Source organism: Capra hircus, chromosome 23 (assembly GCF_001704415.2).
Source record: "Capra hircus breed San Clemente chromosome 23, ASM170441v1, whole genome shotgun sequence".
Lineage (NCBI taxonomy): Eukaryota > Metazoa > Chordata > Mammalia > Artiodactyla > Bovidae > Capra > Capra hircus.
The window spans coordinates 33,244,788-33,260,017 of record NC_030830.1 but is presented as its reverse complement, the minus strand read 5'-3'; the positions used below and the strand labels follow the sequence as shown (position 1 = coordinate 33,260,017).

The following is a 15,230-nucleotide window of genomic DNA, read 5'->3' as shown; positions in this document are numbered from 1 at the left end:
CTTCGACTTCAGCTCCCGGGCCGGGAAGGCCCATGCCCGTCACGGCCCCTCCCGCCTGGTTACATAAGGTCGCGGAGAAGCCGCCCCCCGGCCCGGGCCTGAAGGGAGGGGCTGGAGGGGCTCCCAAGCTCCGCGGGCAGCGCCGCCCCGGCCATGCGCCGGACGAGCCGGGCCGGCTAGACGGACGGCGGGGCGGGTGGCAGTGCGGCGCACACGGTCTAGCTCCCCTTTCCAGTCGACACCCCCACCCAGCCACCCACCTGTCTCGCGGACCCACGGGATCGGAGCAGCGGAGCCTGGGTCGGGAGTTCCGGGCCCTCCGCGCACCCCTTGCCCCCCGGTCCCGCTCACCTAGCTATGAAGGTCAATCCGTCCGCCGCCCGCGCCCCGCGACTCCGGCAACTTGTCCCAAGTTCAGGTGTCGGGCCCGAGAGCTGCGCCGGCCGCCCCCTCCCGGGCTCCTCCGGCTCCGCGCCACCGGTGAGGCCCGCCCCCGTCCGCCCTGCCCTCTGCAGTCGGCGCCGCCGCCGCTCCCTACGTCCAGCCCTCGGCCGCCGCCTCCGCTGTCACCGAGCCCCGCGCCCGGCGCCGGGGCTCCTGCTGTCACTCGGCACTCACTTCCCGCCGCGCCCGGCAGAGGGCAGCACCCTACCCCCGCGGCCCCGCCCCTCCCGGCTCCGCCCCTCCCCGCCCTACCGCCTGTCTGCCTGCTGCAGAGTCCGCTGGGAAACGTAGTCCTCCCTGCTGGGCGACGGCTCTGCTAGGCACGTCGGGATTTGTAGTCCTACCCTGTGGGCTCAGGCCTGTGCTGGGACTTGGCGTTTAATTTGGAAACTTTGATCCACTTGGTTTCTACCCCTTTTGCAAGTTTTCTCTTTTCAGGAAGTAATGTCACGAACCACAGATCATCACAATATACCCTGTGGCCTATTTGACCCCAGTGAGGGGCGTGCAGTGTGCCGGCTTTCCTGGAATCTAGGAAAGAGGTAGGGTCACAGATGGTGTGCTGTTGCCATAGAAACCCCTCTGTGTCAACCCTCATCCTCCTGGTTTGGAATGGGGTACCAGACTTGCGTCTGGAGCATAAGGAACAAGGTTGATCAGCGTGGTGAAGGAAATATGATTGTAAAATGGAGCCCACCTCCTCTCCCATCATGAGTTCTCCATTTACCTAGGTGGGGGCCCTCCCCACCCAGACCTCATTAGCTGGAGCTTGCAGGTACATCACCACCATGTTGCTGAACAGAAAAACTTCCTGATCTTTTCATGTCACCCTCCCCTGCTGGACGTCACAAGATGCTCTGGTGGCATCAGGTGATGTCTCCCTAAAGGACCCACGTCTGTTACAATGTTCATTGTCCTCCAGCCTTCTTCTGAAAGCTCCTAGGGCAAACTTGATCACTGATATGAAGGAAGAAGCCTAGATTTAAGACACACGGGACCCCTAGTCACACTGCTAGTGATATGTGTGGGGTAACTCTGGTGGCATTTGGTAAATTAGGTCGGCAGAGCACTTGGATTGCTCCTTACAAAGGAATGCCCTGCCTGCGTGCCACTACCACTGTCTTCCCTCTCCAGAGAGGAGCTGTGAAGAGACTCCAAACTTTGAGGGGTGCAGGGCTCACCCCCAAGCCTACCTCATGCCCTATTTCTCTTAGAATCTCAGTGACCCACCATGAACCTCCTAGAAACTCAGGGACAACATGGTCCAGTAAAGGCAAAGTTGCCTCTGACTCTTATTGCCCCATTCCCTGAGCCTTACGGGCTGTGGACTGCCCTCTAAAAACAACAGGATGGCCGATGTGGAGAAGAGCTATTTATTGTTAGAGAAAGTCCAGAGTCCAGAGAAGGGAGGCTAAATGCAGAGAGGAAGTGTAGAGAGAAGCCCCTGTAGGGTGGAGTGTCCAGAAGGAGAAGGAAGCCCGGGAGTCCAGGCGCTGAGTCTAGGCGGCTGTGGCGAAGCCCACCCTGTTGTTGCCCAGGTCGTAGACGGAATAGTATGACCTGAGAAAGACGTCCCCAAGGATCCACAGGGGCTGGCCATTCTGGGAGGGTATGTAGGTGACCTCCACCCCCAGGACGCAGTAGCTGTCGTCATTCTGCACAACACACAAGGGCATCACTCATTCATCAGCTCCCAGATGGATGGGGCACTACGCAGCCCAGAGCCCCAGGCCAGCAGCACAGATACAGAAAAGGATGAGCCAGAGTTTCTACCCTTGAGGCCTCACAGGCCAACTGAGCTGCCAGAGCGGGGCTGGTTGGGGATTCTAGTGTGGCTGAGGGCAGGTTGCAAGGGCCCTCCCTCTGCAGGATCTCCTCAACTCCTGGTAGTAACGCCTTGGAGCCAGATCAACTTAGGTTCAATCCTTAGCTTCACCCTGACTAACTATGCAGCTTTAGGCCAATGAGTTAACCTCTCGGAACCTCCAAGTTTTTACTTGTAAAATAAAAATTCATATCTCCCTCATTAAATGTTATGACGAGTCATCAGGAAAATGCAAAGTGCTTCACTTGGCGGCTGACTCTGGTAAGTGCTCAACAGAGAGCCAGTGCCTCTCCCCCTTAATTAATAATAATTATTAATAATAGATGATTGCTCTGCTCTTTCACAGCCTGGTTCCAGAGAAGGGGGTTTAAAATCCATGAGAGGGGAAGAGAAATCAATGCTTCAAGGAAATGGCACAGATAAGGGGACCGAGTGTTTCTGGCTCCTCACAGCTTCCTCCCGCCCCTCACCCACCTCTATCCCTGATCTGTGCCCACTGGCTCAGCCTGCAGGAACCAGGACTTACACTGAGGATGTAGGAGGCGGGAGGCAGAGGGAACTGCACGCCATTGATGACAAAGGTGAGGGTGGGCAGGTCCTGGATGTTGTTACAGTCCACAGGAAACTGCAGAGAGGAACAGCGCCGGGTCGCCTCATCTCCCCGCTAAGAGGACCTGCCATCCCCATCACGGCAGCCCCTGGGGTCCTGAGCCCGAGCCCCAAGTCTGCTCTTGGACCGGAGGCTGCAACACCAATACTGCTGGTGTTACCCATGAGGACTCGCGTACAGAACCTCCAAGTTATAGAAGCTGCTGTATGGAGGGTGGGTTGTGGGGGGACCTGAGTCATCTTTCTCAAAACATGCCTCTTTCTTGAATTTCCCCCATGAAAGTTTAAATCTACTCCTCTTCCCTGCAAGTGTCCTTTTAAAATAGGTCTGATACACTACTATGTGTAAAATAGATGGCTGATGGGAAGCTGCTGTATAGCACAAGGTGTTCAGCTGGGTGCTCTGTGATGACTAGAGGGGTGGAATGGTGGTGGCCGGGTGGGAGGTCAAAGAGGGAGGGGTTGGATATATGTATGCCTCCAGCTGATTCTCTTCGTTAGACAGCTTTACACAGCATTGTAAAGCAACTATACCCCAATAAAAATTAAAATAATAAATAAAATACACAGGTATGTAGACAGTATATCTCATCAGCCCACTAAAGTTAGTGAGAATACCTTAATTATGCAAACCCTTTGGTAGGTTCAGGAGGGGGTAAAGATGGGGGCAGGGCCCTGCCCCATCCACCTCCCAAGGTGGAGGTGAGGGAGCTCTGGATTCAGGAGTTATTCCTTGTCACTCTCGGGCTTGGTCCCACATTCTAGTTATTTAGCTCTTACTGCAAAGCCCAGCAGGTGTTTAACCTGTTTGCTCTAAGAGATTGAAGCTCAGAGGAAATTCTACCTATTAGTGACCTCCCATACCAGCACAGGCATCTGGCCCCCCTGAATCAGCCTTCCGGCCCCCAGCCAGCCCCCAGTCATCCCGGGGCCCCCAGCTCCAGTGACAGGAGGCAGCAAGAAGCACGGAGGCCAAGAATCAGGCTATTCTTGTGCTCCCAGGAAAAACCATAAATGCCCCCTGGCCTCTCCCCGGGAAAGGGCACGCCTCCGCCGCATGCACCTGTCCATACTGGTCCCTCTGGGCCCCTGTGGCCTGCAGAAGGGCACTCAGGAACTGCTGGGGCACCGTGAGCAGAGATGTGCCGGTGTCCACGATGGCCTGGCAGCCTGCGGAGCACCAGCCCGTAGCCTGGTCACCAATGAGGAACCTGAATGGTGAGAAGATGGGGTCTCAGCACCTCCCAGCTCAGGGCAGCTAGGGGACGGGCCGCAGCCACCGAATCATGGTGCACCTCAGGAAGATAAAGATTCTACAGAGGTCAATCCAACCACCCCCCAGCCTCATAACAGTCTGTCCAAGTCTGCCTGAATGGCCATGTATTCTGTTTCTTAAAAGTTCCACAGATAGTTCTAGAAAGACTGATGGCCAGGGCTATTGATTTGTTGTAAATACTTTGAGTAAATTAGTCCCTCCCCGGACACACCCCAGTTTCTAATCTCTAAGGCCCTAGGGTTGGATGACAGGGTCTGAAATGTCTGGGATTCCAGACCCTGCCTCTTCCTGTGTTGTCCCCACCACACCCACCTTCTCCAGGCCGACCAAGGTCTTGAAACCCCAAGTCCTGAATGTGTGTGTGCAACATCCTGCCCAAATGAACGGCCCCCGCCCCCGGGGCCCGCCGCAGACTCACTCTTCAACGCCAATCTGCCAGTACAGCTCCTGAGTGACCGGGGCCCAGTAGATCTGCCCCGTGTACAGGCTGCTGTCCACACCCCCAAAGATGACTGCTCCCCCATCCTGAGAGCCCTGTTGGCTGCAGAATGTAAAGCAAAAGGTGAGTCAGGAAGTGGTTGTGGGAAAGGCAGGAAAATAGAAGTCCTGCCCTGGCTCCAGACTGGGGCTCCCTGAGGCAGGGCTGTGTCTCCCCTCAGACTGGGGCTCCCTGAAGGCAGCCCTGTCTCCCCTCAGATTGGGGTTCCCTAAGGGCAGACGTTGTGTCCCCCACCTCTGACCAAGGCTGGGAATTCCCAGTGCCTCCAGCTCTCAAATGAGGCCGCTCCACCAAGTGCTTCCTCTGGGAAAGCCTCTGGTCATCTGGCCTGCAGCCCTGTCCCACCTCTCTCCTCTGCCTTTCATTTCATGCTCCTGGTGGAGCGTGTCAGCAGGAGCCTGACCGGGGCCCAGTTTGTTGTTTTTCTGCTGGAATCGGAGGGAGGAGGGGCCCAGGGGGAGTGGAGGGCACGACCTCCCTGTGAGACAGTAGACGAGCAGGAGTGGGGCACTGGGCAGCAATCCTCCGGGCTAAACTCAAGAGTACTTGTAAACAGAGGTCAGCAACCTTAGTAACAGGATAATATTGTTGAAAGTCAGGTTCAAATGACTAAGCCCCGGAGAGCAGATGTTGATCGTCTCTAGAAGGTGGTTGTCTAATTCTACAGAGGAAAGATGGAAAGTCCCCTCCAGGCCACCCACCCCCTCCCACTGCTTGGCTCCAGGGCCCATCCACGTAAATAACCACGTTTGCTCGTGTTTGTGGTAAGAACAACAATTTGTTCGAGTTCATGGTGGACTGAGGCCAGAAGACCTGGCTAGAACAATACATCAAAGGAGATGAAGCAATAGATTATTATACAAAAGAGGTGTCCAGGTAGGAAACATTGGGTCAGAAAGAAGTGAGCTCACTGCGGCTCTGGGGAGGCAGTCAGCCCTAGAGGTAGGAGAAAAGTGAAAGTGTTAGCTGCTCTGTCGTGTCTGACTCACGGCGACCCTATGGACTGTAGCCCGCCAGGCTCCTCTGTCCATGGAATTCTCCAAGCAAGAATACTGGAGTGGGTTGCCATTCCCTTCTCCAGGGGATCTTACCCACCCAGGGATTGAACCCACGTCTCCCTCATTGCAGGCAGATTCTTCACCATCTGAGCCACCAGGGAAGCCCCATAGCAGTAGGAGAAGCTGCAACAATGCCCCAAGCAGAATTCTGCCGGAGGAAGGGGAGATTCTGTCTTGGCCAGGAAACGCAAAGAAGAGATCGAGTGGGCTGGGGACAGATGCGGGAATGGGGAGCACGGGAAAGGAAGAATCAGAAGCCCAGGAGGAAAGGTCCAGCCAAATGCATGCTGGGAATGCCTGCCTCCAAACTCCAAAGTGTTTGAACCTCAGCCGTCCAGGCCTGTGGAAGCTAGTGGGCTGGGAGCCGGGGACTGCCAGGTAGTTCCTTACCTGCTGAGGTAGAAGCTGAAGATCGGGCTGGTGAGGGCACCCTCCTGCACCATGCCCTGAAGGACGGTGGTGGCCCCATCCACGGACAGGGAGGGGTAGGCCATGCCCATGATGCCGTCGAACTTCGCATAGAGGAAATTGGTACCCGGCTCGGTCTTACTCAAGCCGAACTCCTGGTTGGGGACCTGGATGCCTTGGACCTGGAGGGGACGCAGAGGATTGGAAGTGATGAATGTAACTCCACACACCTCCCTCTGGATCCCCCTCCTGAGACCCATCTGTCTGCTCTTCATCCCTCCCTCACTTCTGCCACCTCACTTCTTGACAGGTTTGCGAAAGCCACTTTCTCTTCCAAGGAGCCACCGTCACCTGCTGCAGCACCTCCCACCCCACCTGCCTCTCCCCGAGGCTTTAAGCTCCTTAAGGAAAAGGAGGAGCTCATCCCAGTCACTGTGTCCTCGCTACCTGGCACGTGGTGGCCCACAGTGAGGCGTCGACAAGTGAATGGATGAGTCTTTTCTGTTTTTTTTGGCTGCACCTCACAGCATGCATGATCTTAGTTCCCTGACCAGGGATCAGCCCCCTGTATTGGAAGCTCAGTGTCTAAACCACTGGACCCCCAAGGAAGTTCCCGGATGAGTCTCTAGTGTTATGATTTTCTGACCTGTATGGTAGAGTATCGGCTTCCCTGGTGGCTCAGTGCTAAAGAATCTACCTGCCAATGCAGGAGACATGGATTCAATCCCTGGGTCAGGAAGACACCCTGGAGAAGGAAATGGCAACCCACTCTAGAATTCTTGCCTGAGAAATCCCATGAGCAGAGGAGCCTGGTGGGCAATACAGTCCATGGGGTTGCAAAGAGTTAGACACAACTGTAAATATCAATAACATCAGATATGCAGATGACACCACCCTTATGGCAGAAAGTGAAGAGGAACTAAAAAGCCTCTTGATAAAAGTGAAAGTGGAGAGTGAAAAAGTTGGCTTAAAGCTCAACATTCAGAAAACGAAGATCATGGCATCCGGTCCCATCACTTCATGGGAAATAGATGGGGAAACAGTGGAAACAGTGGCAGACTTTATTTTTTTGGCTCCAAAATCACTGCAGATGGTGACTGCAGCCACGAAGTTAAAAGACTTACTCCTTGGAAGAAAAGTTCCGACCAACCTAGATAGCATATTCAAAAGCAGAGACATTATTTTGCCGACTAAGGTCCGTCTAGTCAAGGCTATGGTTTTTCCTGTGGTCATGTATGGATGTGAGAGTTGGACTGTGAAGAAGGCTGAGCGCCGAAGAATTGATGCTTTTGAACTGTGGTGTTGGAGAAGACTCTTGAGAGTCCCTTGGACTGCAAGGAGATCCAACCAGTCCATTCTGAAGGAGATCAACCCTGGGATTTCTTTGGAAGGAATGATGCTAAAGCTGAAACTCCAGTACTTTGGCCACCTCATGCGAAGAGTTGACTCACTGGAAAAGACTCTGATGCTGGGAGGGATTGGGGGCAGGAGGAGAAGGGAACGACCGAGGATGAGATGGCTGGATGGCATTACGGACTCGATGGACGTGAGTCTGAGTGTACTCCAGGAGTTGGTGATGGACAGGGAGGCCTGGAGTGCTGCGATTCATGGGGTTGCAAAGAGTTGGACACGACTGAGCGACTGAACTGAACTGAGCAACTAAACAATAACAAACAATTGTAGAGCACTGGGTGTTTCCCATATTCTTCAAAGGCCTCCGTCTAAGTCTCCCCATCAGACTCTGAGAACTATGAGGTTAGAATCGAGTTCACAGCTCCACATTACCTTGCCTGTTTCCTGGAAAGAGGAGAGGGTTCAGCCAGCAGCATCACTCACCGTCAGAGTATCATAGCCTAAGAGGCCAGTGAGGCTGCCGCTGCCATACTGCAGGGAGAAGGTCTGCTCATTGGAGAAGTAGGTGGAGGACAGGCTGGGGTTGAAGCGGGTGTGGCTGGCTGCAGGGAAGGGAAAATTCAGGAAGTCATGCTGGCTCCCTCTAAGGTCTGCAAGGCTGCCCAACTGTCTCCCAGCCTGTACTCATATCATAGAGCCTCAGCATACACACACACACATGCACACACCTCCCCCTGCCGCCCAAGGAGTCAGGTGGTAGCCAACTGACATTCCTGGCATTGGAAGACCCTTAAGAACTGGGCAGCCTTGAACCCAAAGCACCCCCCGCCCCCAGCAACCTAACAAAATCACAGAATTGTCAGATGCCCTCGGATGATGACCTCCCTAGGACTGTAGTGTGGGCAAGTTGTATAGTATCTGTCTCCATCATCCTGGCCCCCAGCAGATCTCCTGATACATGGCAAGTGTCAAGAAATTACTCATCAGATGAAGGAGTGAATGGACCTCCAGGGTATTCCCTGACCCTTGCCTCACCCCGAGGAGAAACTGGCCACACCAGGATCCTGAGACAGCCTAGGATGGGGACAGTGAGGGACCTTCTGGACTAGAGGTGTCAAGACCCAAACCCCAAGGCTTTGGCAGGGGTCAGGGCCATCCTAGGAAGTGAACATCCCCAAAGACAGTGACGGGAGGAGGACCACATCTATGTCCTTCTCCAGGGTCCTTGGGAGAGTACAGTAAGAGCTTAGTAAATCGTGGTGGGGGAGTAGCATAGAAAGAGTGTTGTAGAGTGGAGTGGGCCGGAATGGCACTGCCCAGAGTGAACAGAACGGAGTGGAGTGAGCTGGGCTAGGCTGGAGTAGGTGAAGGAATATGTCCTGGTAATCAGACAGGGGCCACCCAGGCTCGGGGCCAGTTCCTTCCCTCTGGCTTGGACACGTGCCCTGTGACAGTGGACAAATCCCTGGACCTTTCCAGGCCTGGAGCTCCCTGCCCACCCCACCGCCCCGCCCCCCAGCAATCTTTATGAAAGTGTGGCCCTTCCCCAGCAGGTGTCAATGCCCTCCCCTGCTCAGCCCAGCACTCACTGCAGGCCTGGCTCTGGCAGTAGACAGAGGGCACCCACAGGTTGGAGGAGCCGGTATCAAAAAGGACCAAGAAGTTCTGTGGCGGCGTCCCAATGCTGATCTCGCCAAAGTAAGCAGCCTGGGTGGGGAGGAAGGGACATGGGGCAGGCTCTTAGCTCTGGGTAGGGGTATGGCGGGCAGGTCTTACTTGTGGTGGGGGCATTGCAGCCGGTCACTCTGCTGCTCTGCCATGAGGCCCAGCCTTCTCCGTGGCCAGAGCAGCAGGGTGGCCAGCCCCACAGCCCACACCACAAGCAGGGGCTTGAGCCTGCCCTCCGCGCTTGCTCAGAACCCACAGGCCCTCAGTCTGAGCCCGCCCGGGGCAGCGGCAAAAGTCTGCGTGGACTCAGCTGCCAGGCCATCAGGGGTCCCTCCGTGCCTTCCCAGGCAATGGCGTCTCCGGCTGGCAGGCAGGTCTGAGAGACAGGGGCAGCCTCCAGGGGGCGAGTGGGAGGGTGCAGAGAGGGAGAGAGCAGCTCACAGCCCAGGTCTGGCCCTCAGCCTTTGGCAGCAGGAGGAGGGGGAGCCCCAGGGGAGGGTCAAGACTCACGTCCATGTAGTCCATGGGCTCGGTGGCCACGCTGAAGTCACCAAAGCGGTACTTCTGGGCCGGGTCGTGCTTGTAGGTCCTCAGGAAGTCCTCCAGGAGGCCCTTCTCCTTCATGGTCTCACGGATGGACTTAAATTTCTTCAAGGGAATTCTGCAGAAGGGCTGGGGTCAGGGCAGGGCCTCCCTCTTTCCTGCTGCACCTCTAATATCCCAAGCTCTCTCTCCATCCCTAACTCCCTCAGGCTCCCCGTTGCTCTGTCCCCGGGGCCTGTCGCTTGTATGTGTCTGTCTCCCTCTTTCTCCATTTCTGTCTCGATCTCTGTCTCTCTCTGGCTCTTTCTCCCTCTGCCTCTCTTTTTCTTCCTCTCTCTTTCTCTTTTTTGGAAAACTCTTCTCAGGACTTGCTCCAAGATTCAGAAAACAGCTACCTTCACCCAGGCCTGCCCTGACCTCATCCCGTGGGTCGTCATCCCACCCTGGTCCTCCACTCTCAAATACCCCATAAACTCTTTTCCCAGGAAGGGGAGAGGAACTTTAGACATTACTCCTTGCAAGATTTGTGTGGTTTGTTGGTTTGTTTTGGCCGTGCTTGCTGGATCTTTGTTTCCTGACCAGGGACTGAACCCATGCTCTCGCAGTGAAAGTGCAGAGCCCTTAACCACTGGACCACAGGGGAATTCCCAATTTGTGCATTTTTTTAGAAAAAGTTTCAGAAGGACTTCCTTGGTGGTTCAGTAGTTAAGACTCCACACTCCCAATGCAGAGGGCAAGGGTTCAATCTCTGTTTAGGAAACTAAGATCCCACGTGCTGCACAACACAGAAAAATAATAAATTAAAAAGCAATACATAATTCAAAATATAAAAAGGCTTCAGAGATGGCAAAGTTAACCCCAAAGGGAGTCCCCCGGAATGATGGCCCTCAGGCAACGGGCACCGGCTGGATGTGCCAGAGCACGGGCCCAGGGCAGCAGCACTAGACTGCGGACTCAGAAGACAGGGTTCTAGCTCTTCTGCTCCTTGTCTGGCCTGGGTCAGTCACGCTCCTCACAGGAGGCAGGGACCATGGGGAGGTTGGCTTGAGTGGTCCGGAGCCCAGATCAGCCTCTGGAACTGGATCTCCTGTTATGGGTTTCTGCCCGTGTCTTCCCAGACCTGCCTGCCTCCATTGCCCAGGGGTCTCTGCCAGTGCCCCCAGGCCTTGCTCCAGGCTTCTGGATTCCTGCTTCTTTCCCCATCTCTTCCCCATTCTCTCAAGACCCTGCATCCTCCAGAAATTCTCTGCTAAACCCATTCACCTTGAGATATGAAGGCTGACGATTGCTTCACACCAACACGACTCCAGAATTGACATATTCAAAGAAGTTTCTGAGAGAAGCCAACTTTCCACCAAAAAAAATGCCCTTTTATTGGTGCAATCGCAGGCAATGAGGCAGGCTGGGCGCCCTTTTGATGTCCTGTGAGCCTGGCCGCCTTATCCCCTTTCCCCTGACACCTCAGCATATAGAGATTACATGACTGGTGTTTCTGCTTAGATGATTTGGCATCTGTCAAATAAATTGGGGGCCCTTAAGGAAACTTCTAGCAAACATCACCCTATCTAGAAATAATTGCTTTCAAGGTCTTTTTTTTTTTTTAGGCAGGAGTTGCCCCTACTCTGTCTGTTTCTTGTCTTTATCATTTATCTTTATCTATCATTCTGGTCTTTATCCTTTATCATCAGTGAGGGAATGGATGATGCTTCTCCCTCCAACTGGAAGCTTCCTGAAGGCAGAGGCCATATCTCTTCCCATCCTGAGATCTGTCCAGTGCACACTCAGAGAGCCTTCCCTGCCTCAGAGCAGAAGCAGATCACCCAGAGAGTTTCGGTGTCCCTTCCAACACGTGAGGACAGCAGAATGATGGGAGGTATGCATATGAACTAGGAAGAAGATTCTCGACCAGACACCAAATCTACTGGCACCTTGATCCTGGACTACCCAGCCTCCAAAACTTTGAGAAAAAAATTTCTGTTATTTATAAATCATCCAGTCTATAGTAGTTTTGGGATTTTTTTTTTTTACTTGTTATTTTCTACTGGGGTATAGCTGATTAGGGCTTCATGGGTAGCTCAACTGGTAAAGAATCTGCCTGCAATGCAGGAGATCGTGGTTCAATGCCTGGTTGGGGAAGTTCCCTTGGAGAAGGGATAGGCTACCGAATCCAGTATTCTTGGGCTTCCCTAGTGACTCAGACAGTAAAGAATTCACCTGCAGTATGGGAAGTCAGTTCAGCCACTCAGTCACGTCTGACTCTTTGCAACCCTTTGCAGCATGCCAGGCCTCCCTGTCCATCACCAACTCCCGGAGTCCACCCAAACTTATGTCCATTGAGTCGGTTATGCCATCCAACCATCTCATCCTCTGTCGTCCCCTTCTCCTCCTGCCCTCAATCTTTTCCAGCATCAGGGTCTTTTCAGATGAGTCAGCTCTTCACATCAGGTGGCCAAAGTATTGGAGTTTCAGCTTCAACATCAGTCCTTCCAATGAGCACCCAGGACTGATCTCCTTTGGGATGGACTGGTTGGATCTCCTTGCAATATGGGAAACCTGGGTTCAATTCCTGGGTTAGGAAGATCCCCTGGAGGAGGGCATGGCAACCCACTCCAGTATTCTTGCCTGGAGAGTCTCATGGACAGAGGAGCCTGGCAGGCTGTGGTCCATGGGATCGCAAAGAGTCAGACATGGCTGAGCAGCTAAGCACAACACAGCACATAGCTGATTAACAGTTTGTGAGAGTTTCAGGTGGACAGCAAAGGGACTCAGCCAGGCATGTACATGTATCCATTCTCTCCCAAACTCCCCTCCCATCCAGGTTGACACATAATATTGAGCAGAGTTCCCTGTGCTATAAGGTAGGTCCCTGTTGGTTATCCATTTTAAATGTAGCAGAGTGTACACATAGATTCCAAACTCCTTAACTATCTCTTCCCCCAGTCCTTCCCTCCTGGCAACCATAAGTTTGTTCTCTAAGTCTGTGAATCTGTATCTGTTTTATAAAATAATATAAACTTATTTATAAATTAAGTTATTTTTAATAAATTTATTTTTATAAATAAATTATAAACTGTTTATAAACATAAAATAAACTAAGTTTATAAACTTATTATAAAATAAGTTTGTTTATAAACTTATTTATAAAAGAAATAAGTTAAATATAAACTTATTTATAAAATAAATAAATTTATTTTTTTTTAAAGCTGCCAGGGCTCCTGTCCCAGCATTCAGGCCCCAGACTCACTTGACCAATGCTGCTGCCGCCAAGGCCTGGAGGCAGACCAAGGCCAGTACCATCCACTTCATGATGCTGATTCCCAGCTGGCTGCAGCAGAGAGTTGTGCTGTTGCAGGGGAGTGAAAGCCTGAACAGTCCTTCCTGCTTTATACCTCTGGGACCCAGCCCAGTCCCTGCCTCTCTGCCCTGGACAAGCATGATCTCAACCCTGGGTGTACCCTGGGCTCCCTGTATCAGTCGTTTCCGTGTGTTTTCCTTTGTGAGGGTGGCCTCAAAGGACTTTTCATCCTATTGACTTTTCAGAACAAGCAGTGGAGGCCAGGAGGTGTGAGCGATAAGAGATCAAACTTGCCGAAAGATGGAGTGGCAAAGATGACTTCTTTGCCCAGGAACCAGAGGTGTGAGCTGGGCATTTTGAGGAGAGGGGCAGAGGAGGGCAGAAATGAGGACTCTAAGGTCTATAGGCAAGTCTACAGAGAAGTCCGTAATTCCAAAACTTCAGAACAAAAAAACTCTTTGTTGTGGGGCTGTCCTGGGCATTGTAGGATGTTGAGCGGCATCCTTGGCCTTTACTCACTAGATGCTCACTAGTAGCAGTCCCCCAGTTGTGACAACCAACAATGTCTGCAGGCACAGCCCAGCATCCCTTCTGGAAGCAAAATAGTTGAGTATCACTGGTCTAGAGGTGATACATTCAAAGATTCTGACTTGAGTCCTGGTTCAAGTACTCCCAAGCCCTTGAGGGATGCAGTTAGGGTGTCTGGGGGATGATGGGGTCAGTAGCTAGGATAAAGGTAATGAAGATGGTGGTTAGTGTGGTGCTGATGGTGGTAATGATGGTGGCATTATTAGCATGGATGCAGGTGATGGAGCTGGGTCGCCAGTGACTGAAGTCAGAGCTACCGGGGCTAGCTTTAGAGGACTTCCTGGTCAAACGGGGCATTTGGGGAAATTCTCATCATAGTTCAGCAAGCGCTCAGGACACCCACGTGTAAGCCACACTGGCTTCTGGTTGTGCAGACGCAGGTCTGCAGCAGCAGGAGGCCTGGGCAGGGGCATGGGAACAGGGGGACGTCCCAGGCCCTGCTTCTGATCTTTGTTGTCTCTCTTCTTCTGTCCCGTTGCAACACTGCCCGTGTCTTTAGTTCTCCTAAAACACCTGTGTCCCCCATTACCCTCTTCCCCAGCCCTCGCCTGTCCTCCTTCCTGCTCTGAGCCTGATCTCCCATGTCCACTCCTGTCCCTCATCTCCAGGTCCTGCCGGCTTCCCAGCAACAAGCTTCTCACCACCTGAGGTGACCTAGAGCTGGCCCGGTGCCCACCAACCTGGCACTAGAGAACTCTCCATTTTAGGGTGAATGGAAAAAGTCCCCACCCTGTACCCCCTCTGCCACCTCACACCCCTCGCTCAATGCTCCAAACACATTTTCAGGCCCTTGAGCCCCAGGAAGGAGGCCAAAACTAGGCCTGCCAAACACCGATAAAATCCAGCCCGTGGGGACTTTCCACTCTGGCCACTGCCACCCACTGCCCTGCCAGAGCCCTGGAGTCTCCCCTGGCCCTGGATGGAGGAGGGGCGGAAGGGCTCTAGAGGTCTGCCCAGGCCTGGCAGAGAGAAGGAGGTCCCTGCCTGCCTGTGTCTCAAGGCCAGGTCAGCTCCCATTCCTGCTCACAGTCTCCAGGGACACGCTGGACTCTGGGGTAGAAGGCAAGGTAAGGAGGCAGTGCCTTCCCCGGGGTCCGGTTTTGGAGAGCAGACAAAGGAAAGTCATAGGAGGGACTTCCCTGGCAGTCCAGTGGTTAAAATTCTGAGCTTCCACTGAAGGGAAATGGGTTTAATCTCTGGTCAGGGAAGTTCTGAATGAATGTATAGCAACCAGGACGCAAAAATGCGGGGCTGACTACAATAATGAGGCATGGAGCTTACTCTCAGTGATCAGAAATATGTGTTTTTGAATTTTATTTATTTATTTTTATCTTTGGCCGAGCTGGTCTTCGCTGTTGCCTGGACTTTTCCCTAGTTTCAGCAAACGGGGGCTACTCTCTAGCTGTGGTGCACAGGCTTCCCATTGCAGTGTCTTCTCTCGTTGCAGAGCGTGGGCTCCTGGCACACGGGCTCAGTAGCTGCGACCTCTGGGCTCTAGAGCACAGACTCGATAGTTGTGGTGCACAGGCTGTTACGCCGAGGCATGTGGGATCTTCCTGGATCAGGGATTGAACCTGTGTCTCTTGCATTGGAGGCTGGTTCTTTACCACTGAGCCAGCAGGGAAGCCCAGAATTAAATATTTTTTAAAAAAGGAAATTGGAGA

General features: G+C 53.3%; 2 protein-coding genes across 2 annotated transcripts in view; both read right to left on the bottom strand.

Annotated features, from left to right (window-relative positions):
* Positions 1-558, bottom strand: part of TFEB (transcription factor EB) — a 47,457-nt gene extending 46,899 nt beyond the window's left edge. Inside the window, exon 1 of the mRNA XM_018039127.1 lies at positions 352-558. The gene's annotated coding sequence lies outside the window, so the exon portion shown is untranslated. The remainder of the gene's footprint in view (positions 1-351) is intronic.
* On the bottom strand, positions 1,804-13,051 carry PGC (progastricsin). Its single transcript, XM_018039240.1, has 9 exons — positions 12,928-13,051; positions 9,651-9,801; positions 9,062-9,179; positions 7,956-8,074; positions 6,102-6,301; positions 4,573-4,695; positions 3,942-4,089; positions 2,796-2,894; positions 1,804-2,099 (listed from the first exon to the last, which is right to left on the bottom strand). Exons 1-9 carry the CDS (start codon positions 12,987-12,989, stop codon positions 1,944-1,946), a joined length of 1,176 nt encoding a protein of 391 aa, XP_017894729.1. The 5' UTR covers positions 12,990-13,051; the 3' UTR covers positions 1,804-1,943.